The 26,213-nt window shown below is 42.0% G+C and overlaps 2 protein-coding genes across 2 annotated transcripts in view; both read left to right on the top strand.

Moving 5' to 3' along the window:
• Positions 1–18,589, top strand: part of LOC131468260 (uncharacterized) — a 66,484-nt gene extending 47,895 nt beyond the window's left edge. Inside the window, exons 3-9 of the mRNA XM_058642312.1 lie at positions 1,433–1,487; positions 1,595–1,685; positions 1,796–2,223; positions 2,996–3,160; positions 4,749–4,907; positions 7,413–7,547; positions 14,444–18,589. Coding sequence (XP_058498295.1) covers positions 1,433–1,487; positions 1,595–1,685; positions 1,796–2,223; positions 2,996–3,160; positions 4,749–4,907; positions 7,413–7,547; positions 14,444–14,986 — 1,576 coding nt within the window. The 3' untranslated portion in view covers positions 14,987–18,589. The remainder of the gene's footprint in view (positions 1–1,432; positions 1,488–1,594; positions 1,686–1,795; positions 2,224–2,995; positions 3,161–4,748; positions 4,908–7,412; positions 7,548–14,443) is intronic.
• Positions 18,590–20,933: 2,344 nt separating this feature from the next.
• slc2a4rg (SLC2A4 regulator) overlaps positions 20,934–26,213 on the top strand; it is a 47,382-nt gene continuing 42,102 nt past the window's right edge. Inside the window, exons 1-2 of the mRNA XM_058642722.1 lie at positions 20,934–21,429; positions 25,622–25,857. Of these exons, the coding sequence (XP_058498705.1) occupies positions 21,148–21,429; positions 25,622–25,857 (518 nt within the window). The 5' untranslated portion in view covers positions 20,934–21,147. The remainder of the gene's footprint in view (positions 21,430–25,621; positions 25,858–26,213) is intronic.

Below are 26,213 nucleotides of genomic sequence, written 5' to 3'. Positions count from 1 at the left end.
CAGGCCACACTCTCACCTTCTTCACAGGAGGCTTTTCTCTGCTGAGCAGGGGCTAGTATGCTGGAATTAGCATAACAGAGAGATGATGCCTTTGGAGTATGAGGGGCCGTATAGGCCCTAATTTCTTTTTTACCTCACACATACACAATTTCACCTCTCACATACACAAAACACCTCTCACATACACTATGTGAGAGGTGTTGAGATAATATGCTCAGCTGCTCCAAAGACGGACGTTCTTTTTCTTCTGCGGTTCAATGTACGTGACCGGATGTGCCCGGACCAGTGCCCGCATCAGGAGGGGCTGCTGTTCAGAGGAGTGGTGAGACCTGGTCGTTACGTCACTAATAAACACTGGTTCCGATCTCAGATTCAGATTCTCAGCTGTGGCTGAACTGTTTGTTCTGAAACTTTAGGGCTTCATAAACGAGGTAATGATGCAGATACACACACAAAGCCAGCGTTAATTGGAGCTTCTGGTCTATGTCCAATCAAGTACTGATTTTATTTTGATACTGAAGTACAGTAAATGTCAGGTACTCTAAGACTTTTCTCAAGTCCTGTTCTAAAAGGTGACTGTAACTTCTACCAAAGTCATTTTCTGGTAAGATACTTGTACTTTTACTCAAGTATCGCTTTCAAGTACTTTTTACAGACTGCCTGCAGGCGACTGATAGCTGTCTATACCAACAGGGACGACATCCTTAATGTGTTTCAGGAGGATCCTCTCAAAGATCTTTCAGGCACAGGCACACTGATGGAGGATTTGAGGAAAACCAGGACTGTAGAAAGAAAAACCTCTGCCAGCACACAGTCTCAGTGCTGGTTCTGCAGCTCTGTTGGTGTTGAGCATCCTCAGGATGGAACTCACTTGGTTAAGCTGCAGGATGAGACGCTGACGCTGCTCCTCTGGCTGGTGAAGATGTGCAGTCTCTCTGCTGCTGGATAACAAAGTGTTCAGGGTGTCAGGGAGGGTGTGCTGCTTGCTGTAATCCGTTATGGTCTTTATGCCTCTCCAGTGCTCCTCCATGCACTGTCGGTACCTCTATTTTGCCAGCTGGATTCCCTTTTTCAGTTATTTCCGGTTTCCCCGACTTGTAGACAGCATTCTGGGCTCTAGGCAGGGCCGCATCAGTGCAGAACTGGACATAGGACAGGACACCTCTATGCCCCAGTCAGTAAATGGTAAACAGTCTGTATTTATACAGCCCTTCTCTAGTCTTGATGACCACTCAAAGCTGCTTTACACTACAGTTTTGCAAATCATCCATTCACACCCATTCACTCAAACATTCCTACAGCACATATGTGTGCAGAAGTTAACAGTTGTTGTTGTTGTTGTTGTTGTTGTAATAAACAAAGTCACTATTTGACTTTGACAGGCTGATCGTCACTATGTTCTCTCTCTCTCTCTCTGCGTTCATGTTTTCAGGAAAAGAAAGAGCAAGCATCCTCCAGCTGGAGAGAAAGGGACGTCTGTAAATATGGTGAGTCATGCTTTCATTTGCCCTCCCCCTGTGAAGCCTCCTCCCTGGTTGTGTGTGCAGAGGCACATGCACTTTATGGTGATTGCATGCTTGTGTGTGTGAGTCAGCAGGGAACACTTCGCCACCCAAAACTGAACTCCATGAGCAAGTCTGACACCAGGCTGCACGAGATCAATCGCTTTCCCTGCAATGGAAATTGTAAGTGATTTTGCATTGACAGTTTGTATGTGACAGTATATGATTAACAACCCTGAGCTGTGGCACCACTTCACTCTTGTCCTTGTCACCCCCCCACCCTCGGTGTGCAGCTGTCAGTAAGAGCCGCCCCGCCAGTATGGACCTCCTGCTCCTCCACAGCCGCTGCTCACAGACTGACCTGAGGCCCTCCCATGGGCGCCAGCTTCCCCAGATCCCAACGAGTCCCCAGGGATCCAGCCAAGGGGAGGGGGGGGAAACGGGAGGAGATGGGGCAGGAGGGGGGGGAGGAGGAGGAGGTGGTGCAGGAGGCGGGGAGGCCAGAGACCATACGTACACTGAGGTGGGCCTGCGTAGCAACGTCATGCCAGTCCACTGCCAGGATGACGGCCTCTACGAGAGCGTGGGTGTCCGAGAAGTTGACAGCAAGGTCCCCGCTGCTCCACCCACCACATCGACCAGCAGTCCTGCTGTCATCAGAGCCGCTCAGAGCCCCCCCGCTCACACCAATGGAGGCCGCAACGGAAATGGGCACGGCAATGTACGTGTACTGTAGATACATGAGATGCACTAGCTGCTTACATACACAAAGTCTTTGTGTCTGTATGAGGCACAGACACTTACCAAACATGTCAAAGTGCATCAAAACCAAAACGTAGCTGTAACTTTGTGTCTCTTTATAGTTGAAATAAATGTTCACACGTAGCATCAACAAAAACACATACAATAGGTTTTTTTAATACTTTTAGGTGAGTAAAGTCTGCACGTGTGTGTGTGTGTGTGTGAGATATGTGACAGATGTGTTAGCATGGACAGGATTATAAATGAAGGTTGAGATGAGTTGGTCACATGCAGAGGAGAAGGGATGGACATTATATATAAAGGGTGTACTGTGCCTTTCGTCCTAGGTCAGTTTAGATTGGTGGCAGCTGGTAAGAGGACAGGATTTAGACCCAGACAGACGTGGGACACAGACATGTGACGTGTCTCAATTGTCTCAATTTGAAATGATATTTTTGTGCCTTTTGTTGGATGAAATCAGATTTTTTTTCACTGGTAGACACGTAGACAAAAACTGGCCTATTACTTCAAGTGCAGCAGTAATACAGTATAACAAATTCAATCCAGCCTTATTGCTATTACCCTTATCTGAAGGAGTTCTTCTTATACTAATATAACGTCCTTGTACAAAGGTTCATAATCCTGCTCATAATCCAACAAACTTCCTTGGCAGATGTAAATATTGATTTGACACTGACACTGTCATGCCCTACCTGCTCTTGTTCTTATTGTATCTTCATTTTTCATTGCAGGGTGGCAGGGGCAACGGCAGGGGCAACGGCACCTTAAATGGTGTGATGAGTGGACGAGGTACCAGGCTGACCAGGGTCCCCAGGTCTCCTCTGTCCTCTGTTAACTCCCTGGCCATTCAGGATACAACTGCAGCTGAGTACGCGTCCTTACGCAAGTTCAGGAAGGTAATTTTAAACTCATCAACAAGTTCAGTTCTGTTTCAACATAGTTTTCTTTTTATGGTATCGGTCTTGATCTTGTAGGGGAGGAATTATCTGGCAGCATGTAACAATCTCTCTTTGCAGCGTTAGGAAGAGGTTTTTCAAAATAAAGTAAATATTTATTTAATCTGACTCCATTTACAAAAACAAATAACTTTACTTTTGAATATCGGTGGGAATGAAAGTTAAAGTTAACCAATCATTGAAAATGTAAACCCTTTAAGAATTAAATCCTATTGTCAAGAAATCTGATATCAGTCTAGTTCAGGGATGGTTTATATTATTAAAACCACTCAGTGACCTTTTGAGCCCTGATGCCTGGGTTGAAGTATTCAGAGGTCAGAAATGTAAGTCAACAGTTTACACGACATGATACTCAGAGGTGAAGGGTATGAGCGTTAAATCTCACCATATAACTAAAACAAATAAGTATTCAATAACAGATTCTTAACTATTTAGAACAAAAGTCTCAACAAGGCAACATTAGAAATGAAGTTTCTTGAAATACAGCCAGTAAGTTGTGTGACACACAGCTGATGTGAGGCAGCACACAGACACTTCTGACACCATTCACATGACCACTGAGACCATCAGACCCACACACCACAGTGGTGGGAGACGGTCAACCTCTGAGGTTTGAACCGAGGTGGTCGCTCAGCTAAACATGGTGATCTAAGTATTAGAGTTATACTGAGACATGTCAAGAGACATTGCACAGACTTTTATTTTGAAATGGTATTAGGGCCAAACTGAAATAAAGTTGTAGTATTATGAGAAGGAAGTCATAGTTAGTACTCTCAGATGATCAGATACAACCTGCATCTTTTGTGAAGTTATATTTTATTTTTATTTTTTTATATTTTGGTGGTCCACTGGAAAAAAAAGGTTTGTCCACCCATAATGTAAAGATATGCAGAGTTGGGATTAGGTTAATTTGTATACTCTAAATTGTGAATAGATGGTTGTTACTGTATGTTGACCCTGTGATGGACAGGTGAGCTGTCCAGAGTGGACACGTGCGTCAGCTGCCTTCTGATGTCTCTGATGAAAATGACACAACAACTTGCTTGTATTGACATTGAGTGGGTAACAGTGTGTTGAAGAGTCTTGGTCTGTATTTGTCTTGGTCTGATAATCAAAGAGATCATCAGTAACATCTTGTTTGTTATGTGGTATGTGTGACACTGTGCAGAGGTAACGGGAGGTTTTCTCGTTCATGTCACGTGACCCACTGTATCCATGGATACTGAAGTAGGTGCACCGTGACTGCAGTCACTCTCAGAGAGAGCTGTGGGCTCTGCGTGATAAAAATCACCTGTGGTGTAAAAAGTCCTGTCGTGTTAATCATATAAATCCTCTAAACCTGCAAACGATGGCAAACACTCAGCTGTTCACACTTAAACTGTTATTTAGACGAGTAAAATGAACACAGCTGTACCATGAATATGAAACATTTTTGGATATTCAATCTAAAGATCGTGATGCCATTGCTGAATTCTTTGTTTGAACGTTTTTATACATATATTTATTTCTATTGTTTAATATTTGAAAGGTTGACAAGGCCAGGAAGGACAACAGCGCGGCCGACAGCCAATCAGACAGCCAGGCCACTGTGAGCGATTCACCCTCGGCTGCTCATCCGCTGCTGCATCGCAGTCAAGAGATCCCACTGAATTCACTGGAGCCGTTTCACCTGCACTCTTTCCCAAAGGTACGAGAATTAGGGCTTTAATATGCTCGCAGTCAACCTCAGCCTCTGGACTTTTACCAAACCACCTCTGTGAGGCTGCCTGCTCGCCACTAGAGGGCACTGTCCACAAACAAAACAATCATTAAGAGACTTGAACAGTTCTGTTGTTCAATTCAATTCAATTCAATTCAATTGTATTTGTATAACACACATGATCTCAGGTCTCTGTACACAGACACGTGATGATGGAGATCAGAGAAACACAACAGTTCACAATAATGAGCAAACACTCGGCTTCAGTGGAGAGAAATAAAGAAAATCTCTGACAGAACCAGACTCACACATGTGCAGCATCTGCCTCGACAGGTTGGGGTGAAAGGAAAAAAAGGGGGACAGAGGAGAGGAGGGGGAGAGCAAGGGGGGAGAGACCAGGAGCAGATACACAACAACAGGTTTATACAGTCAGTGATGACATGTTTATACAACTATGATGTCATTTATATAAGCAGCAGCAGAGACTGTTATACTGATGTCGACTTTTAATTGTAGCATAATAATAATTGTGATGATATGTATGATAAAAAATAGTTTTGAAACTGGATCTGGATCCTGCATCCGTGCAAGATGAGGACACAGAGAGAGAGAGAGGAAAGGAAGGAAAGACACAAACTAGGGAGAGAAAGAACAAGGTTATAATGAAGTCATATTCATACCTTGAATGTGAGAGAGTGCAGTCTAGGTCTATAGCAGCATAAGAGCTGGTCCAGGTTTCCCTGAACCAGCTCTAACTATAAGCTTTATCAGAAAGGAAAGTTTTAAGTCTAACTTTAAATACAGAGAGAGGCTCCGCCTCCTGAACTGTCATTGTGAGCTGGTTCCACAGGAGAGGAGGAGCCTGGTAACTGAAGGCTCCGCCTCCCATTCTGCTATATTTTGTAAACCTGTATTTTGGGACCTAAGTGGTCTGTTAGGATTAATTCATTCAGTCATCAGCACTAAGATCTAACAGGAGGACAAGTAAAGAGACTAGACCATTATCTGAGTTACTAACTTTAACACACACACACGTATGCAGAGTGCTGTTTCAGATGGCGGTTACGGTCTCTGGAGTCTGGCTGAACTAGACTCTACAGTAGCATTAACAGCGGCTCTGTTTGTCACATGGAAGCATTAGTGTAAAAAAAACACTTTGGTCAGAGAGTGAGGAGAAACTAATGAACTCGTCATGAAATTCAACAACTGATCACAGCTCATGCTGTCAACTCATTTGTTGCAGTGACACTGAACACCACAGTAACAGACCATAAAACTGTGGCCGCAGCAGAGAGGAAACGTGATTCCCGCCAGAGGAACACTCTCCTCTTCTCTTCTCATCCACTGCCTCACTGGTTTGTTTGGAGCTTAACATTAAAGGGCAGCTCAGGTCAAAGTGCGCCCCCTGTTGGTCAAACTGTGTGCCAAGAACCACACACGCTTGCTCTCACTAAAAAATGACTTTCATCAGGGAGACGTTTTAGCTGTGATTAATAATTCTGTCTCTGTTTGGGCTCCATGAGCAGAAATCTGTCAAGCAATACTCTCAGACCTGACTGAGGGAGCGTTTGTGTGTATACAGCAGCAGTGCAGGGTGGGGCGGGGACTAGATGTGTTTATTCCATCAAACTGCTGATCAACCAGGTTTTTTGAGCAGTATATTCACATTGTGTGGCGCTCATTTACTTCTTTAGCATAGTGTGAACTCATTTGACAATGGTTTGAATGGAACCTAAGTATTTATCACAAAGCTACACACTGTAGTGCCGCTTTAAAAGATATTTGCTGCTTTATCGCACTTTTAGACACCCTTTTCAAACCGTACACTCTGAAAATCTGCAGAGACACAGGAGCTGCCAAAAGAATTTGAACCATTTGTGCCCAGCCATGGAAAAACCAGGAACAAGGAGGCTGAGGGGTGTTTTGAGTTTTTTTACAGATTATAAAAATGTAAGTCTCCTCAAACTGGTGTAGGGAGGATTTTAGCCTCAAAGATTTACACAATCATCACATTTACATAGTCCAACCCCCTCCTGGTCTAAGCTGTCAGTGACATCTGATATCTGTTCGCCCACAGCACAGAAACCATTGTAGTAGTTTATCAATAACAGGTCTAGGGACCCTGAGGGTTCTATGACGAGGTCCCAGAGGGTTCCCAGAGGAACGTAGAGTTAAATAGGAATATAAATTTCATAAAAATGAAAAACAAGAAAGGTAATATACTTCAGAGTTAGAAAGATCAAATATATATCAAATAAATAAACATATGTTTAAGTGTGCCTGTGTTGGTGTGGATGGATCAGTCTGTCACTGAATGAGCTGAATGATCATGATGATGTTGCTAACTCTCAGCTAGATGCTAAACCATTAGCATCACAGTCAAAGCTGTGTCATTCACACATTCTTCAAGTTTGTTATTCATATTAACAGCAGACGCTCACATGCTCCTGTTACAGCTTATAATACGATCATGTGATCAACACTGTTCACCAGGAGGCAGTTTTCATTGGCAACGGGGAGCAGTACATCTGGAAGCCTCCGGAGGATGATGACATCATCACCCTGCACCCTCCTCTGCACCGTGGAGAGAATGGACAGGGGCACCCAGCTCCTCCTACTGCGCAGGAGGTAATATACCTGTGTGTGTGTGTGTGTGTCTGTACAGCGGACAGGAAGGAAAACAATCAGAAGATGGACAGGTGTCTGTGACAGATGTGAGCCGCCTTGTTATAGGAGGTTATTTGCTTACACTCAGAGGTTTCATTGCATCAATCTGAATTTCCAAACCCCTGTCTGTGAACCGTGACAGTCAAAAGTTTGGACACACCTTCTCGTTTCATGTTTTTTCTGTATTTTCATGACTAAATAGATTGTAGATTCTCACTGAAGGCATCAGATCTATGAACTAATGCACACCAGTGTTGTTTTCATCAACGATGAACGTTGACGCCCCTTTTTTTCATGACCATAACGAGACAGTGACGAGATGAACATCTCATCTTTGATGACGAAAACATGACGTGTGAGACGAGAATGGACGTAAATGTCAGTGTGTGGTTTGTCAGAATCTTTGTCAATCAAAACCTAAAAATGACTTGGTCCGTTTTAAGACGGGTCAGGTGGGTTGCGACGTCACCGCCGACCCCTGGCGCCTGATTTACGTGGGCCGTTCCCCGCCCTGGCGACACGATGCGGCAACCCCCGGTGAGGGGGGCAGCCGGCGGGCAGGAGAAGCCGTGGCGAGGTCTAGGCGGGGGGTTCGCTGTAAACCACCTTCACCTCGGGCCTTTCCAAGCCGCCGAGGAAATTTCATTTTCACAACTTATGACACTCTGGAGATAAAAGGTTTCTGCCAGCAATGTCCAATACTTATTGACCTAAATTCATTTGTTAAAAGACTATACTTCTTTCTTTTTGAACTAAAACTGGACTAAAACTATCACATAGAGAAATGACTCAAATTTGACTAAAACTAATAAGCATTACAGTCGAAAAGACTAAATCTAGAATGGCTGCCAACAACAGTGATGAACACATATGGAATTATGTAGTAAAGAAAAAAGTGTGAAATAATTTTCGATTCCTCCCTTTGCTTTGTTGACAGCTCTGCAAACCCTCGGCCTTCTCTCATTGAGCTTCATAATGTATAAATACCTGAAATGGTTCTCACTTCACGGCCTTGTCAGGGTTCATTTGTGGAATGTCTTGCCTTCTTAACGGGGTTGGGACCATCAGTTATGTTGTGCAGAAATCAGGTTGGTACACAGCTGACAGCTCTGTTTGACAACTGTTAGAATTCCTATTATGGCAAGAACCAATCTGCTCAGTAAAGAGGAACCACAGTCCATCATTACTTTGAAAAATGAAGGTCAGTCCGTCCAGAAACGTGTCCCCTAGTGCAGTCACAAAAACCATCAAGTGCTACGAGGAAACTGGCTCACATGAGGACCGGCCCAGGAAAGGAAGACCAAGAGTCACCTCTGCTGCTGAGGAGAAGTTCATCCCAGTCACAAGTGAACAGCAGCTCAGATCAGAGTCCAGATGAATGAGACACATCTCTACATCAACTGTTCAGAGGAGACTGAGCCAATCAGGCCTTTATGGTCAAATAGCTGCTAAATAGCAGCATCTCTGGGAACTCCGTCAAGACTGTTGGAAAACCGTTTCAGGCGCGACCTCATGAAGCTCGCCGAGAGAAGGCCGAGAGTGTGCAAAGCAGGAATCAAAGAAAGGGTCAAATATAAAACATGTTTGGAGTTATTTCACACTTTTTTGTTCACTACATAATTCCATATGTGTTCATTCATAGTGCTGATGCCTTCATTGAGAATCTACAATGTAAATAATCATGAAAATAAAGAAAAAACATTCAATGAGAAATAATCGCAGAGATAATCCGACAGTAGAGAGCAGGAGAAACACAGCGTAACGCCACTGGAAACAGGAAGTGACAATATGTTTCATTCCATATATTCAGACTTTCATTCAGTAATACATTTATTTCCTGAATGGAATGCCAAATATTTATTTATATAAATAAATAAATACATTACCAGTCAAAAGTGTACACACACCTTCTCATTTAATATATATATACATATATATGTATATATACTGTATATATTACAGTACGATGAATTGAAAGCGTTAAACTGCAATTCTAATGAATTAACGATGACAAGGATGTAAACACATAAAAAGACCATAAGCTTCAATAACATTCCCTGCAACAAGATACATTCTCAACATTAACTTCATAAAACTGGAGACCATTATGGCTCCATAGTTGAAGTTAAATAAACATAGTCAACATCTGGAAATATAAAATGAGGTCACCCCATGTCGCTGTTGACACCAAGGCTCATTTCATCACCATGGACAGCGCTATGAAATCACTGTGTATATATATATATATATATATATACACATACATATACAGAACATATATGTATGTTTTGCACGCTTCTCCTGTAAAATATCATGTTCAGCAGCGCTGTCACTAAACACACAGACTCCTCTGTTACATATTGAGATTTGAGACATTTCCCATGTTTTTAGGTTTTTAGGTTTTTAGGTGAAGTCTTTTTAAGTGATTTGCAGTTGGGCTTGATTCTTGTGTGGGACGTCTCTTCCTGTGACGACACTCTGACCAATCAGTGGCCGACAGTATGACGACGTCACGCTTAGAGAGAGGTCGTAAAAAAGTACCTGGTACCAGGTACTATGCTAGTACTTACCCGCGCCATGACTTTTATTTTAACCATGTTTTGTCTTTTCAATGATTCGATTTGTTTTTACATGTATTTAATTGCTGTTGTTTCAGCTTTTATACTGTGTTGGCACTTCTGACTAGTTTGAAGCTGCTGGTAAGTTTCTTTATGAAACCAGTGGAGAAGCTGCAGCGTGTTGGAGATGAACTGGTTAAATCTGCTGTTTGGTTAAACTCCTCCTCTTTCTGCAATCTCTCATTTTATTTTTATTCCTCAAACTTTTTTTTCTCTTTCTCTAAGTTGGTGTGTTTTTCCATCAGTTATGTTGTTGTTGCCCGAACATGCTCTGGAGGCTGTCAGCCAGGCCACTCCCACCTACATCTACTCCCACTCTCCCTCTCTCTCCCTCTCCCTCTCCCTCCCTCCCTCTCTCTTCCCCTCTCCCTCCCTCTCTCTCTCCCTCTCCTTCTCTCTCTCTCTCCCTCTCTCCCCCTCTCCCTCCCTCCCTCTCTCTCTCTCTCTCCCTCTCTTCCTCTCCCTCTCTCTCTCTCTCCCTCTCTCCCTCCCTCTCTCTCTCTCTCTCCCTCTCTTCCTCTCCCTCTCTCTCTCTCTCCCTCTCTCCCTCCCTCCCTCTCTCCCTCTCTCCCTCTCTCCCCCCTCTCCTCTCCTCTGCTCCTCTCTCTCTCTCTCTGTGTGGATATTAGCCTGGATGAATATCAGCTGCTGTAAGCAAACTGTTGACAGAGCGACGTGACAGTTGATGAAGTTTCCATGAATGATGGACTTCATGACTTTGAGCTGAAGCAGCGTCACAAGGGAACCGTCAGAAGGTAGAGTAAAGGCAGAGGGAGGAGATGCTCTGGCTTCCTCAACAGCTGCAGCCCAGTTCTGAAACCCCCTTATCTTCTTGTGACTTCCTTCCTCTGCTGTAGAGAGCTGCAGCGTATCTGTGCACAAACGCACACACACACACACACACACACACCAGGGTCTCTGGGGTGGTGTAAGGTAAAGGTAAAGTGAGCACATAAACACAGAGAGAGTTGAGTTTAGTTTGTAGAGCCCGTGTTACTCAGGGCCACCAGAGCACAGCTGCAAGTGTCAACGCGGAAGGTAAACATGACTGTATCCCACAATCCTCTGCTCTCGAGCTGCACATGTGGAATTTTGACACCAGAGGTCCCAGCACTGGTTTATCCCAGTTCTCCAGACGACCTCATGCTTTGAGTCATGATAATAAAGACACACATGTATTAAGAGCAGTCCCCTCATTCATGTTGTGCATGTTTCAGATCCTCCTCAGTGATCGACAGCCTTTAGATTTTTCTGTCATGGTTTGTTTTTTAATGTTATTTTATTGGCTTTTTGTCCAAAGAGAACAGTTGGAGCACTGAAACACTTTTTAATGGATTCCATTGTTGTGTTTTTATGTATACAGCTAGAAAATGATGATGGTGATGTCAGAGTCCCACGTCGTTTGTCATCTTCCTCTTCTTGTGTTGAAGAGGAGACAGTTTGCTCTGGGTTCTTTATGATAACTTAACTTTGACTTCTGGCTTTCTTTTGTTGTACACTTTGTAATGTATACTTTTGGGTATTTCTGAGTGAGTCGTATTTCTCCTTGAAAGTTGTGGGTTAAATTCCCAGCTCTGCTAGTCTGGATGCCGATGTGTCCTTGTGCAAGACACTTAACGCCACGTTACTCCTGACGCCTGTGCTGGCATCATGTGAAAGAGTTATACAAATACTTAGCATGTACTACAGAGTGATTGTGGGTGGTTTCTTGTGGATGAAACCATGACGTGTTTACAGAGAATAAACAACAACAAAAGATTTCTGGGGATTTCTGTTTGTGTGTGGAGGCGACAAGACATTTGGAAATGATGATGCAGTTACCTGCACTTCACTTCCTGAGAACTAAAAGGTCTGGTTATCCTCCTCAGGAGGGTCACGGGGGTGCATACAGGCGGGAGGAGGGTCGCGGGGGTGCACACAGGCGGGGACAGCTCACCAGATACATAGACAACAACCATTCACTCTCAATATAGATTTACCAGTTTACCTAATCCCCATATTGCATAGACAGGGAGAACATGCTAACTCCATACAGAAAGGCCCTTGTTCCAACCGGGGCTGGAACCTGAGTCTTCTTGCTGCAAAGGCAAGAGTGCTAACCACTAAACCAACTGCGTGGCCCACCTTGTTGTCATTCAAATAAAAGAAACAAATAACAACAATAATAATAAAGAAAATCCTCCTTGAACTTGTTCTACTGTTTTGTCTCATTTGAAACGAAGCTTAAAAACTCTGGAGGAGTGGAACAGTTTCCTGTTAGTTAGTTAGTTAGTTAGTTAGTTAGTTATGATTATTGCCGACACAGAGCTGTCTGATTGTTTTTTTACATTCTTCAATGTGAATATGTTCTGGTTTCCATGCTTCATAAAACAAAGAAAACATAATAGTGATTATTATTATTGGTTTTTTTGACAAAAGAAGATATTTGAGAATATCATCTCTGATCATTTTCTGACATTTCATGGACCAAACAAGTACAAGATGAATGGATTATGAAAATAATTGTTAGTTGCAGCACTACACTAAACTCCCTCTTCTGCAGCTGATTCCGCACAATGCCTGATTTTGAAAAATGCCAGAGAAGTGGGCTGAGAGCAGAGTGACAGAATGTGGGGCAGTGAGGGGCGTGGTCTGGCAGTAAAATCTCACACCCAGTTGCAGCTCTGGGGGAGGAGTCTTGAAGAAGAAGTCTGCCACAGATTAGACAGGAGGGGGCGAAATAGATCACTCTGTGCCCCCTCACATCACATCAGTGATGTAAGCATGGACTCAAACAGCCACATGCATTTTGAATGCAGCAGCTGTTTGACCAGAGAACGGCAGTAGATTTGTATATTTTCAGTAATCAACACTAAAGTGTGAAGACTTGCACCTGGATCAACAAGTAACACGACTAGATACCCATATACACGGGTTTACACCTGAGAAACGCGGTGTTGAGTTCCACTTAAACACAACAACCCGTTCAGAGTAAATAAGAAGTGAACAAAGTTCATATATGCACAGCTTTTTTTCTTATTTTCTCGTTCAGTGAGCTGGCCGTCACCCACGCCTTTCACTCCATACCCTGCTCTTCTCTTGCCAAAGTGGTTGCGGTGAAATTTGAACAGGTCCATCCACTGCAGAGCGAACTCACCAGACTGATAACACAGTTTACTCTGTCTTATCCTGCCCTGTCAAAACTAGGTCAGGTTACAGCACAGAGTGAGCTCTGTCAACACATGCACTAACTGCTGTGTACACCCACTCATCAAATGAGCAGAATTGCATGTTTTCTCTTCTGTTCATGACGCTGCACACACTCTCACAGTTCTCTGTGCCGAGCTCCTCTCATCACACACACACACACACACACACACTTGTTTCATTAAGGACAATAAGCAGCTCAATGTTTTATTAGATTCATTATCTTTCCTTTTTACACCACAGGAAGCAGCTGCTGGTGGGGAAGTGTGCGCCTGTAGGTGCAGTGGGATGTAAACTGCCCTGTGATTGGTCAACGTCTTCTGTGACGGCACAGATTTAGTTGTGAGGCTGTAGATGGAGCACATATGTGCATTATACTGAACAGCAACACCAAAAACATCTGATGCTTTATCTGTAGCATTTAAAATACTTACATTATGGGATGGATGCTCGCTATCCTGAGCCCCTCCCACCAGGTAAGCATGGACCTTCATATGTGATCGAAACACTGCAGTCACACTGATGTGTGATTTGTTGTCTGGCTCTCTTATGTTTCGATTGTTCCCTTATTTTTAGGTTTCTTTATTTACTCAGTTACTTGTTTTACATTATGCTGAGAGGTTATTTTGGAATTATTGAACACAAATATGTTGTTGATACCCCAGCTTTCAAGATCCCGTGTGTGCCAACACAGTAAAGCACAGTGACTGGTCCGCCTGCATTAATATCTGACTGGGTAGAGGAATCAAAAAATCAGATTTTGAAAAAAAGTTGAAATTGTCATGCTTGATTCCAAACCTTTTCAGTCAAAGAGCAGTTTTCAGACATTAGTAACATCCTTTTGAAGTTACTTTGTTAAACCCTTAAATTTGCCATTGTGTACAATATGAAATCGTTTATTAGAAACATTTGAATATAAAACGTTTTGGCCCAGTATTCAGTTGCTCAGAGAAATATTGGCGCTATAGGCTACATTTACACCACTCCTATAATTCACTAATAGAATCAAAGCACCTGACACCTGACACCTGCTCTCCTCCTGTGTCTTCTCAGATTGCAGACACTTACTCCGTCGTGTGTAAATCCCAGAAGAAGAAACCTATGGAATACAATGGAGCAAAGACCCTCCCGCGCTCCTTTGGTGGGGAGAGAGGAAATGCGGGTTCCCAGGGCCGAGGCAGAGGAGTCCAGGGCCAGGCACGCTCTCAAGAAGATCCCGGATATGAACCAGTAGGAGACAGATCCCGGTCTACATGCGCAATGGCTGAGTCTGACATTGCGTACGCTACAATCGACGCCCACCGGAAACGTGAGCAGGAGGGAACCAATAACAGCACAGCTGGGGGTAGTACCACACTGAAGAGGAAGAAGCAGACGCCGCCGCCGCCGCCACCGCCGCCGCCCCCGCAGCAACAAAACCAACAACAAGCCGCACTAGTTGCACCTCAGGGCTCAGGACCAAGCACCCCGCCTGTTAGAGGCGGGGAAAACCTCTACGAGACCATCAGCGACGTGAAACAAGGGGCCAACAGCGCTAGCACCACCACCATCTTCACCTTCAATGATGGGATGGAGATGTACGTCACTGGTCTGTAGACATGAAAAAGGCTGGTTATTATACACATAAACAAGGCCCTCTGTAGAGAAACAACATATGGATCCATTTTTTGTGGACATCAGGTACAATCAGGGTCTTAATCCAGGTTCAGACTTCCCTTGCTTGGTCTGGACTTCAGAACCAGCCTAAGCCTATATAGTCCAAGCCCAAATATGGACCAAATACAATCTAACAAAGAAAAGAAATCAGCAAAACAAGTTAAATATACTGTATATCTTTCAAACTATACTGTGTCACTGACCATACTCACCTGTGTGTGCATCATTTTCCATATCTTTATTTTTATATGGACACTGCACACGAGTATGTGGTGTCACTCACATATGGAGGAAAACACGTTTTTAATCTATATTACAGTATATCACAAAAGAAATGTGCATGCATTGTGCAAACACACCCTACAAAGGGACAGTAGTAGCAAGGACGCTGACTGTATTAGGATGACCTGGCCCACTGTTACACACACACGCGCTTCATCTTGCAGGGAGTGATGTAACATAAGCACATGGATGTAACAGAGATTTGCGGCGCTTCGCTCGGGCTGAGCAGGCATCTGAAACAGGTTCTGTGTGCACACTGGTCCACTGGCTGTCACACAGCATCACGGTGCTTTGTTCAAACACAGGTCATCAATTCTTCCTTAAATACAGAGTTACAGTCAATGTATTAGCATAACTGCCTGTCCTGATGAAAAGAAAGTGACTCTTGTGCAATAATGTAATCTTCATGTGAACAATCCAGGGCTCAGATTTGTCCAACATCTGTAGCCAAAAGTGCAAAGACACACCCTGACACACACACACACACACACACCCTGACACACACACACACACACACACAGTGATCGGGTCATGGCCACTGAGTGGGTTGGACACAAAAACTCCCCCAGCTGACACATTTCGCAATGTAAGACTTTTCACTTGAAAGTGGGATAAAATGAGAGAAGAATTTAAGGAAGAGAAAATAGCAAGAATAACACGGGATGACTCATCATGTGCAAGTTTAATGATATTTTGGTATTTTTGGGGTGTAGGGTTGTATGGGGTATTATACATTCATACATACATTCAACATTCACAACAAAAAGAGAAGGTGCTTATATCAATGGACACATATTTTATTTTCTCCCTATTAGCATAACCTCACATTGCTACCAAGAGGCCATGTGATGGTCATGTGACACTGAATCCTGCTCACTATAGAAAGTTTGGGAAACACAATCAATTTAAAGGGAGACCAAAGTCAAAGATGCAAAATAATAACCACCATAACATTCTCACTGAGGGCGAGGTTGTTGTTTTTTCTTCCAGTTACTGGTTTTGTTTGTGCCACGGCGTCGTGCACATGTGACGCAGGGTAAACATAGAACCACCAGAACAACCACTGGCAATGAGGATGGTGTTAATCACCCAGGGTTAAACCCCCTCTGTGTGTGAGCTAAATACTAGGGATGTCCCGATACAGCTTTTTCACCTCCGATACCATACCGATATTGCAGCCTTGAGTATTGGCGATATCACCACGAATCATACATACTTTAATGATTTATTTTGTAGTGTGGAATGTTAGAATAGGCTTGATCAAGTGATATTACTTAAACAGAGAACAATAGTATGAGAAAAACTGACCCATTTATTATTAACCATTGGTTACATCAATTTTAACCTTCAACATAAGAATATTGGATTTCTTGCCATGTTCATTTCATACAGTCTATGGTTCATTTCATCAGGAGGAAAGTACCAAGTGCTAATGGGGGTGTTTTCAGAGCACCTGTGTTTCTTCAGAGAATACCCCCCTTGTTTTCACTATTTTGGATTAGCCCAACCCACACAGGGTGAGTGACTCGTCCCACAGGTAAACCCGGGGCCCGGGGACCGCCCCCGCAGACGTACTTCGCTCTGTGTGTGGAGCTTCAGGACACATTTAAAACACACAAAGCTCTTGGCATGGCTGGTCTTTGGGGTATAATTAACAAACAGAGGCTGTCGACAGGTGGCGCTGGTTTATGAAATGATATTGTTTTAGCAGCTCACCTCAGGACGAGCTAGCGTGGTGCTAACTGCTAGCTCGTGCTCGCTGTGCGGCTTCGTAGCCTCTGATTTCAGAGGTTAAATAAAGATGTTTAACCTCTGAAATAGCAGTAGCACACACACACACACACTGTTGTTGTGATCATGTGATCTACATGCATCCAACACGCAGAGCCCACGTGATCACGACGGGCGCTGCTGGATAGAAGAGCTGGAGCGGAATGGACTGTTGTATCGGAGCGCTTATATCGGAGATTTTAGAGGCACTCTTTTAGAGGATACTTGTTTTTTGGCTGATATTGGACCAATATCAATATCGGATTGGGACATCCCTACTAAATACCTCATATAACCCCATACTGTCCTTTAAATATCTGGTGTTTTTTTGGGCTCAGTAAACATCCAGTTTTATTTTGCACTGTACAACCTGCAGGGCTGGTTTTGAATAATTGTGTATTGGTGTGCTTTAAAGGGTGTTTCCACAACTCAGAGTTCTGATTCGCTCACTAGTTTGAACAGAGAACCAGTGGTTGAAATAGCAACAGCCTGGTCCTGGCCTGGACTCCAAGGAAAATAAAGAACTGGGCATAAAATGTACCAGTGAGTGTCCTTTGGAAGGCTGCCCTCGCCCTCCCCCCACCCTGGTCTCCAGCCTCTGCACTTAGCTCTTTTTCTTTCAAAACAATATATTTCCCATGTAACCTTGGGGAAAATGAAAACAGAGAGAGCACAGGAGGAAAACAAAACATTAGAGCCTTAATGAATGGGTGTGATGGTAAGACATGCATCAGAATTGATGTATGTGGGAAAGCAAATGCAAAGACTACACGGCTTCAGAAAAGTTAATAAAGTTAATAAAAAAAAAAGTACGTCAGAAAAGTATGTAAAAAAAAAAGAACACACTCTGTATTTTATGCACTGTTCATTTGTTTTTTACTGACTGATGATATTGTTGGTTAAATAGCTCATGTCACTGCCATAAAAAAACTGTATGTTTATGTTGTTGGTGGAATTTTTTCCTGCTTGATCCAAATAACTGCATGCTTTGATATGTGGAGATGAAAACAAATATTGTGGTTGATCTCTTGTTTGTTGATCTCTGTTTAATTTTATTTGACTTCTTTGCCATGTGATACAAGGCAGCATTTTTTTCCAAAGAGGAAAGAAATAAAATATAAAATATTTAGGCAGAAACCAGAGTGAATTTAGGGCAGAGTATTGTTTATCCTCCTCAAGATAGAGCGGTGGATGTGTGGGAGGGAGGTGAAGAACAGCCAGTTTGAAGTGAGACGGGGATCACTGCCTCATACATGCACACTCTCACACACACTGCAACATTGAGCCATGTGTACTTCCACTTTTGGGGAGGGGGGCTTTTTATTTCCCTTTGCACACTCCTTACTCCAGCTGTATTCATCCTCCAGACACTGGACACAGTCCAACCCGATCCCTCGCTGTGCAGGGGAGGGGCCTTTGATGTCCAGTTTTGAGAGACTCTGCAAGTGATTTGGAGGGAGGGGGAAGCAGCGGCTGTAGGTCAGTCTGACATCAGTCATGCACGGCTCAACCACTGGTCTAATATGAGAAATGGCAAAAAGCTGAGACGCCTAACAAACTCTGTCAGGGCAAAATGCAGAGAGGAAACAACGAGCTCGTCTCCTCTGGCTGTCACTCTGTGTGTCACATTTTCTTTCTCCTGAAACAAACATTATTGAGCACTGACACTGAACACACATGTCTGCTGCACAGTCACAATATGATGGTGTAAAATGTGTAAAATAACTTGCTGTTATGATGTGGTTCCAGTGTAACATACAGTACACACACATCAGAGCGTACTTTGTGGAAAGTGTTCCGTGGTTTCCATGCAGATACACATGCTGTGTGTTTTATCGTCTTCAGATATAATTATGGGCCAATACTGCTGTGACAGCTGTAGCCAATGTTGTATGTTCTCAAAGCACAGGGTTTAGTTCAAATAAAAAAAGAGTAAATATAATGAATTATAGTGACAGTGCAGATATGCAAAAGATTGTAATGTTTTATATTAACCTTCATAAAATATTAAAGTGAGTTTTTACTTTTCTAATAAAGTGGCACATTACAACATGTCCTTTGCCTATTGTCATTGCTTTGCATGGGTTAAATCTAACGCGCAGCACCATACTATCACTGTAAAATAAGCTAATAATACTTTCTATAAATTCAGTCTGCAGTAAAATGCATGTGTGTTTATTATTACATAATAAATCATAATGGTTTCTGACACTGAGAGGACAAAATGCTGCTGCCAATGACATATTCAAGGTGAAGAAATAAAAACAAGGTAAATATGTAAAACTCCCAAATGCTCTCACACTTTTGATGCATTCCATATAGTTGGAACCCTGACCTTGGATTTTTAACTCAAAATTCAGACCACATTTACCTGAGTTCAGGGTTCCATGATTGCTGCCACCACACAAACCCTTCTGGCATATTTCTTCCACAGTAAATCAATCGTACATGTAGTATTGTTTACATTGTTTTTTACTGCAGACACGTTGCTACACTGTTTGTGCGCAAAATACCACGCAGAGCGCTGTTATTGACCGGTATTGCTAATAAAGGCTAACAAAGACTAGCCCGAGAGCCCGGGTGTGACGTCATTCCCAGTAATGACCTCTGAGCTATGATATAAATGAAAGGAGCACAGCATTATGATTCTTGACTTTCAAACTGGGGACAATATTGCAATTTAGATTTCATCAATTTTTGCATAGAAAAAATAAATATTCATAATAGATTCTGATTAAAACCTTCCTTTTTGCATTGTAACACACTTGGTAAAACATCAAACAGGTTTGCATGAATATCATAAAACTGGAGGTGCATCATGAATAAACCTGGCAATTTAAGACTTCAAAATATAATAATACTTGACATCTATGGTAAAGACGAATGTTGGTTTAAAACCTAAAAAAAATGAATAAATTGAAAATGCAAATGCATACAATTTTTTATAGTGGTGTATTTTTATGAGCACATTCTGGTGCTCTAGGTGTGTTAACGTAACTTTTCTTTTAAAATTGAAGGGTTAAGTCATCTGTCTCAGGTGGGATGTTACAATCGTAATATATTATACAAATACTGATATATGACAGTAGTATACTTAAATGAGATAAAACAGGTGCTTTGTGTTTGTGTCACAAGAAGTTTTTCAAGTGACAAAATAACACATTTGAACTTAGTGATGGAGGCAGATCAACAACTTGTGTGTGGTGTGAGCTAAAAACTCTTTTTCCTCTGTCTGAGTTGGTGTAGGGGAGACAGCAGTTTACAAAGTGACACAAACTTTAGTTTCATGTTGAAAAAGGCTGACGAATGTCAAGAGAGTGCATCAGGTGAGCCTTTAATGAAATGGCGAACATGTGTTTTTTCTGACGTCATGTGGACTGTGGACTGTAGACCTCTAACAATCACACTTTAAGAAACCTGAAGTCTACACGCAGTTTGTGCTGATATTAATATTACATTGAAACAACAAAAGAGCTAAATGGTGACTTGGACCTTAATAAGACACTAGAGTTCATGTAGTCAGTGGATTTTCACAGACATAAATGCGCAGTTGGCTGTCGGTTGTCGGTTGTCCGCCCTCCGCGCTCAGCCCTCCTCTTCTGCCTTGCAACCAGCACGTCGTCGACAGACACCGGCCGGTAAACTGACGGGCACGCCCCCTCCCGTCTTCCACCCACATTTCTTGGATCAGAAAAAACAGTGATTGACACCGCAGAGTCGTCCAATCACGGGCCGCCTCGCCGTGGACGCGTGCCAAAGTGTACTGTTTATGCACGGCGCCGACCAATGGCAGTACAGTAGAGGGGGCGTGGCATTGGTTTGGGGAAAGAGGCAAAACAATCTTTTCTCTTTCTGACCGGGCGGCTTTTTGGATCTCTGGGGCTGTGGTGGCAACGGCTGACAAACTTTACATGTTAGATTAGAGGAGAGAAGAAATTATCAACTCACGACAATCCTGATAAATGTATCTAACATTTGCTGATATTTGCACGAACATCTTTAGAAAGCTGGTTTTCTTTCTTTAGTCTCCACTTTCGCCCGTTTTGAACATGGATTCCAGATATATTATGGAGAAGTCGTCGGTCGGGGCAAGGGTCGGTATCGCTGGGGCGGATTTCAACTGTCGGACGGGCCGCTCCGTGCTCCGCGACACCCGGGTCTCCACTATGGCGGAGAAGAGCGCTGCCATGCCGGTGTACATACACAGGCCTGTACTTTATAAATTCGTCATGGACGTGGAATCAGCGGCGGAGGAGGTGAAAAGTGAAAGAAGCTCCGAGAAAAGGAACGGACACTGTCCCAGGGCTCCAATATTGGACCACACGGAAAAAGTAAGTCCCAGTTACTCTTAGTCTTTTAACTGCGCACGACTCCATTAAAACATTCTCCTGCCAAATTACTACGCAGATTACACGAAGCACGTAACACAAGCGAGTCATGACGCTGTGTAATAACAAGTTTGACAGTTTGACACACACACACACACACTTCACTGTGAACGTTGTGTTGTTTTCCCGCTATAAACACACGAGCCACATCTTTAAGTAAATTATCTTTATCTTTTAATTCTTTCTAATAAAGACGTCGTATTATACAGATAGGGATTATAGGCGGCTCATATTCTGTGTGCAAAGTTTACAGAAAAGGGGGGAAGGGACTTCAAACTCGCAGACAACCCCCTCCCCCGGACTTGTGGGTGGAGCTACGGTGAGGTCTCTCTGGCTGTGAAACCTCAAGCCCTTTCACAATAAAATGAATATATGGCGCATGTGTAGGCAGGGTTTCAAAACAGCAACATAAACACAGCACGTGTAGTCTGAGTTCTTCATGTTCAACTTTGTTAATACCTTTGTTTAATTTACAGCATAAAAACAAGGAAACATTGTGATGCAAAGGAAGAAATATGACTATAACAACATATAGTTGTTTTAGTATTGTGACATACTTCATTATCAATAAAATAATTGTGCTTCTGTATAATATCAAATATGAAAAAAATGTTGATGTTCACAGAAATACTACGACTAAAAACTGTACTATACAACTACTATAACCCAGTTTACATTTAAAAAAGTACCAGACATTTTAAAAATAAAATGTCCACTTTTGTTTGTTTCCACCTTTTATTTTGCACCACCTGACACCAGATGGTGCAAAATAAACAGCATTGGTCATTGTCTGTCTCAAACATTACTCTTTACCCGCTGTTCTTGTTCTACACTATTATTTATATATATATACAGTATATATACACGCCAATGTTTGACAATCACACCACCTAATCTAATGATTCAAGATTCAAAAAACTTTATCGTCCATCACATAGTGAAAGAGCTCACAATGACATAAAAACACATTTAAATCAATGAGACGTGTCTATTTTGCTTTGTTTGTTTGTTTAAAGCAAAACAAACATGTCTCATTGGTTTAAACTCGAGTGCACAAGGCACTCGAGTTTAAATGTGTGTTTTACGTCTTTGTGTCATTGTTTTTTTTCAAGATTAAATTTGAAATATTCCTTCTTATGGTTAAATATTCCTTCCTTCTTATGGTTCTTATGGATGTTACCAACCTGTTATGTTTGTATACAGCAATTTACCTTATATTCAGTGGTCTCAAAATGTACTAAAGAGTTACATCGGCCTTGGAAATGTAAACAAACCCCTAACCCCCCACCCCCGGGTGTCAGAGACCCTCCCACCACAGGAAACACTGCAGGACATGCTCTTGTGCGCAGCTGCAGATCTCAGGTCAGAAAAGTAAAAAAATGTTGATCAATGTTTTTCATACCTGGAAATGATGATGTTCTCAAATGTCTTGTTCTGTTCAGTTTGAATTCTTTCTTTATTATATGGAGTAATGAAACCAGTCAATATAAAAACTCAAAACAATGTGTCAAGCATAACATTTACTGAAAGAAACATCAACATTAGAACAAACGTTTCACTTGTCTTACAATAATTTGCTGTGCAAATAACATTTTTGCTTTAGCAATGCAAATAACCTCAATATTGCTTCTTGAGAAAGCAATGTTCAAATAAAAATATGAAATGTGCAATTATAACTATAACAACCTCATTTTTGTTTGTTTTAAACCACTTTAATAAAGTTTCCTCTTGAAAAATTCCGGTGGCTTACCGACCAAGTGTCTCTTCAATTTTTTAGGTTTCATGGTGTCCCCTGCCAATGTGAGAGGTCTTTCTTCATCTCCTACCACATTCACTGTGAATACAAGACTGAGTTATGTGTCGTCGTATTTTCTGGTCTTGGGTTTTGGTAGTTTTGGTCACTTTGGCCGACGTTGGCTTGTTGTTAGTTTCCAAAACATTGTACTGTTTTCTCTTTGCCACTGTCAGAAACTTCTCCATTATCCAAACCTTGTCACCACTGTAGATTTTGTTGTGGTACATCACTAAAATGAGTCCGGGTTACCACGAGACCAAAGGTTCCGCCTGTTAAACTTTAGTTAGGACATAAAAAAAACAAAAAAAAACTTGCACCCCTCACGTAATCGTTTCAGCCCCAGATTAATTAGATTTAGAGTTAGAGGTTTTTTTTTCCGTCAATTAAAAACTTTAATTTCAGCTTCCTAAATATGAACATATTCTGCTGTCTTTGACATTAACATCTTTGTGGTCAAAAATATTTATATTTGAGAATGTCTTTTCAATGTTTCGACAACAGCTTTCTGACCAAACACTGCAATGACTGATTGAAAAATAAAAAAAAAACCCATCAATACAACAAATCTTTGTTCAGTTTCTGACATTTGACCAACGTTGGTCCCACAGCTTCTGCTTCTACTGTGTGAAAATTGTTTGAACTGTGACAAACTGCTTTAATCACTCAGCTCTGCTGCTCCCTCCTCTTTTCCTTCTCTCGCTCATATAACAATGCAGCCATGGAAACATATGCCATCCAAAATACGTATCCATGTCTTATCTTTAATGCGAGGCTTTGAGTGTAAATATGACAAATGATCTTATAAATAGACCATAACACTCATTTTGAAATCACCAACCAGTGTCAGATTATGCAAATGCTAAATTATTACACCACTCCTCCCCATAGGTGTCATCAGTGTATATCACTCCATATGTGTTGACAGTCACACAATACAAGCTACACTGTTGGATTCCAGCTGCAGGCCAGTTATATTTCATTGTGGCAACACATGTATATAAATCAGCAGCACTCTATAACTGTGGGTGTTTCAATATGTTCTTTGAAAATATCAACCTACCACAACATCTAAACTTGTCCTGTTGTGCTCATAAAGTCTTTATCCCTGCTCTCCGTCAAATTCACTGTCATTTCTAATGATTGACAGAGATGATATTCATATGTTAAATTGTGTCTGAAGAAAAACACAGACTAACCTGGGGAAATGTGTTGAGTCTACTTTCCATCAGAATTTTTTATTTTATTTTTATGTTTGTTTCCACACAGATTTATAAATTGCTGTAGCTTCACTGTCTACTGTTTCATAATCGATTAATCTGTCGATTATTTTCTTGATTAATCGTTTGGTCCATAAAATATCAGAAAACCGTACAAAATGTTGATCGGTGTTCGTCAAACCTGCAAATGATGATGTTCTCAAATGTCTTGTTTTGTCCACAAACCAAAATGATTCACTTTTAATGATTTCTTTGTTATGCAAAGCAAAGAAATGATGAAAATACTCACATTTAAGAAGCTTAAACAATCGGAAATCTTATTTTCATCATGAAAAAATCTCCAAACCGATTACTCGATTATCAAAATAGTTGTCAATTAATTTGGTAATCGATTAATCCATTAATTGTTTCAGCTCTACTACTGAGTATGTTTTTTATACACAACAAAAAAGTCAAATTCTCAATGCTTAATCAGCAGCAATCCGAGCAGGGAAATAAATGGCCATCAGTGACTACAACAGGGCTAGCATTGTCATTTGGGTCTGCGTGTCTGTGCGTTCATACCAGGCTTCCAAATAATAAGGATATAAGAGTACATCAATGTTAGGGATGGCACGATGCATCAGTTTAGACATTTTAAACTATGTAGCTGTGAATATGTCCGTGCTGATTAAAGACTAAACTAATATTCTTAACAGCCTATTATTATTATTGTTATTATTATTGTTATTATTATTTTTCTTTTATGTTTTTAGAGTCTGTGTGTAGTGACGTATGCAATATATATCCGAGATATATATATATATATATATATATATATATACATATATGTGTGTGTGTGTGTGTAAATATATCCGATATATTGCATACATGGACAGGTGTTGTCGCTGATGTGAGCTAAAATGAATGTGTTGCTGGGTTCATTCTGGTTGATTATTCAGAGTTTGATTTGTGTGGAAAAGAAAAATAACCCCTGCATCACTAAAACCATTTTCAGACACAAAATGTCTGGACAACCGGTCATTTTCCGACGTTGGAGAAGAAAGTGTCCATTTCTGTCCCTGACATCCTGATAACTGTCCAGGAGAGGATGGACTCATAGTGTTCTTGCTTTCTGTCCTAGACTGGTGTGGGAGACCAAAATGACACTGGTTCCACTGGGATCTTGAAGAGGGCCAGTCCCACTCACTGCCCCGGCATGAATGGACAACTACCAGGTGGCCTCAAGCATCTGGACATCAGCAACCCAGGGAAACAGTCAGAGCTGACCAACGGCTTCAGGGCAGCTCAAGAGCAACATGTACGGCTGACAGAAAGACAGCCCCTCCCTTCCTCCCACATCCCTGTCCCCAGAAACAGGTACAGACCACTGTCCTATCTCTATCTTTTGTTTTGTCAGTGTTGCATGACAAGTGAATGAGACATCACTTCTCTGCAATGCAGACGGGAATCAAGAATAAGGCTTGGCGTCTAAATATTCACCCTGTGATCATTAGTTTGTGGAGTGTGTGGTTAACTAACAGACAAGAATTGCTGTGCGTCCCACACCACATAACATGTTCATGCACAACATATCATGTGATCCGGTGTCTCTGCAGTAGGGTTGGGCTTGAATTCAATCGCCAAAACACAAAACAAATGTTTCTTTAATACAAATCTGTCTGATTTATTTGTGGTGAAACAAGCGTTGAGTTCATGGATCTCATGTTGTTTTG

This window comes from Solea solea, chromosome 11 (assembly GCF_958295425.1).
Source record: "Solea solea chromosome 11, fSolSol10.1, whole genome shotgun sequence".
NCBI lineage: Eukaryota > Metazoa > Chordata > Actinopteri > Pleuronectiformes > Soleidae > Solea > Solea solea.
Note: the sequence above shows the minus strand (reverse complement) of the source record. Positions and strands in the feature narration are given on the sequence as shown.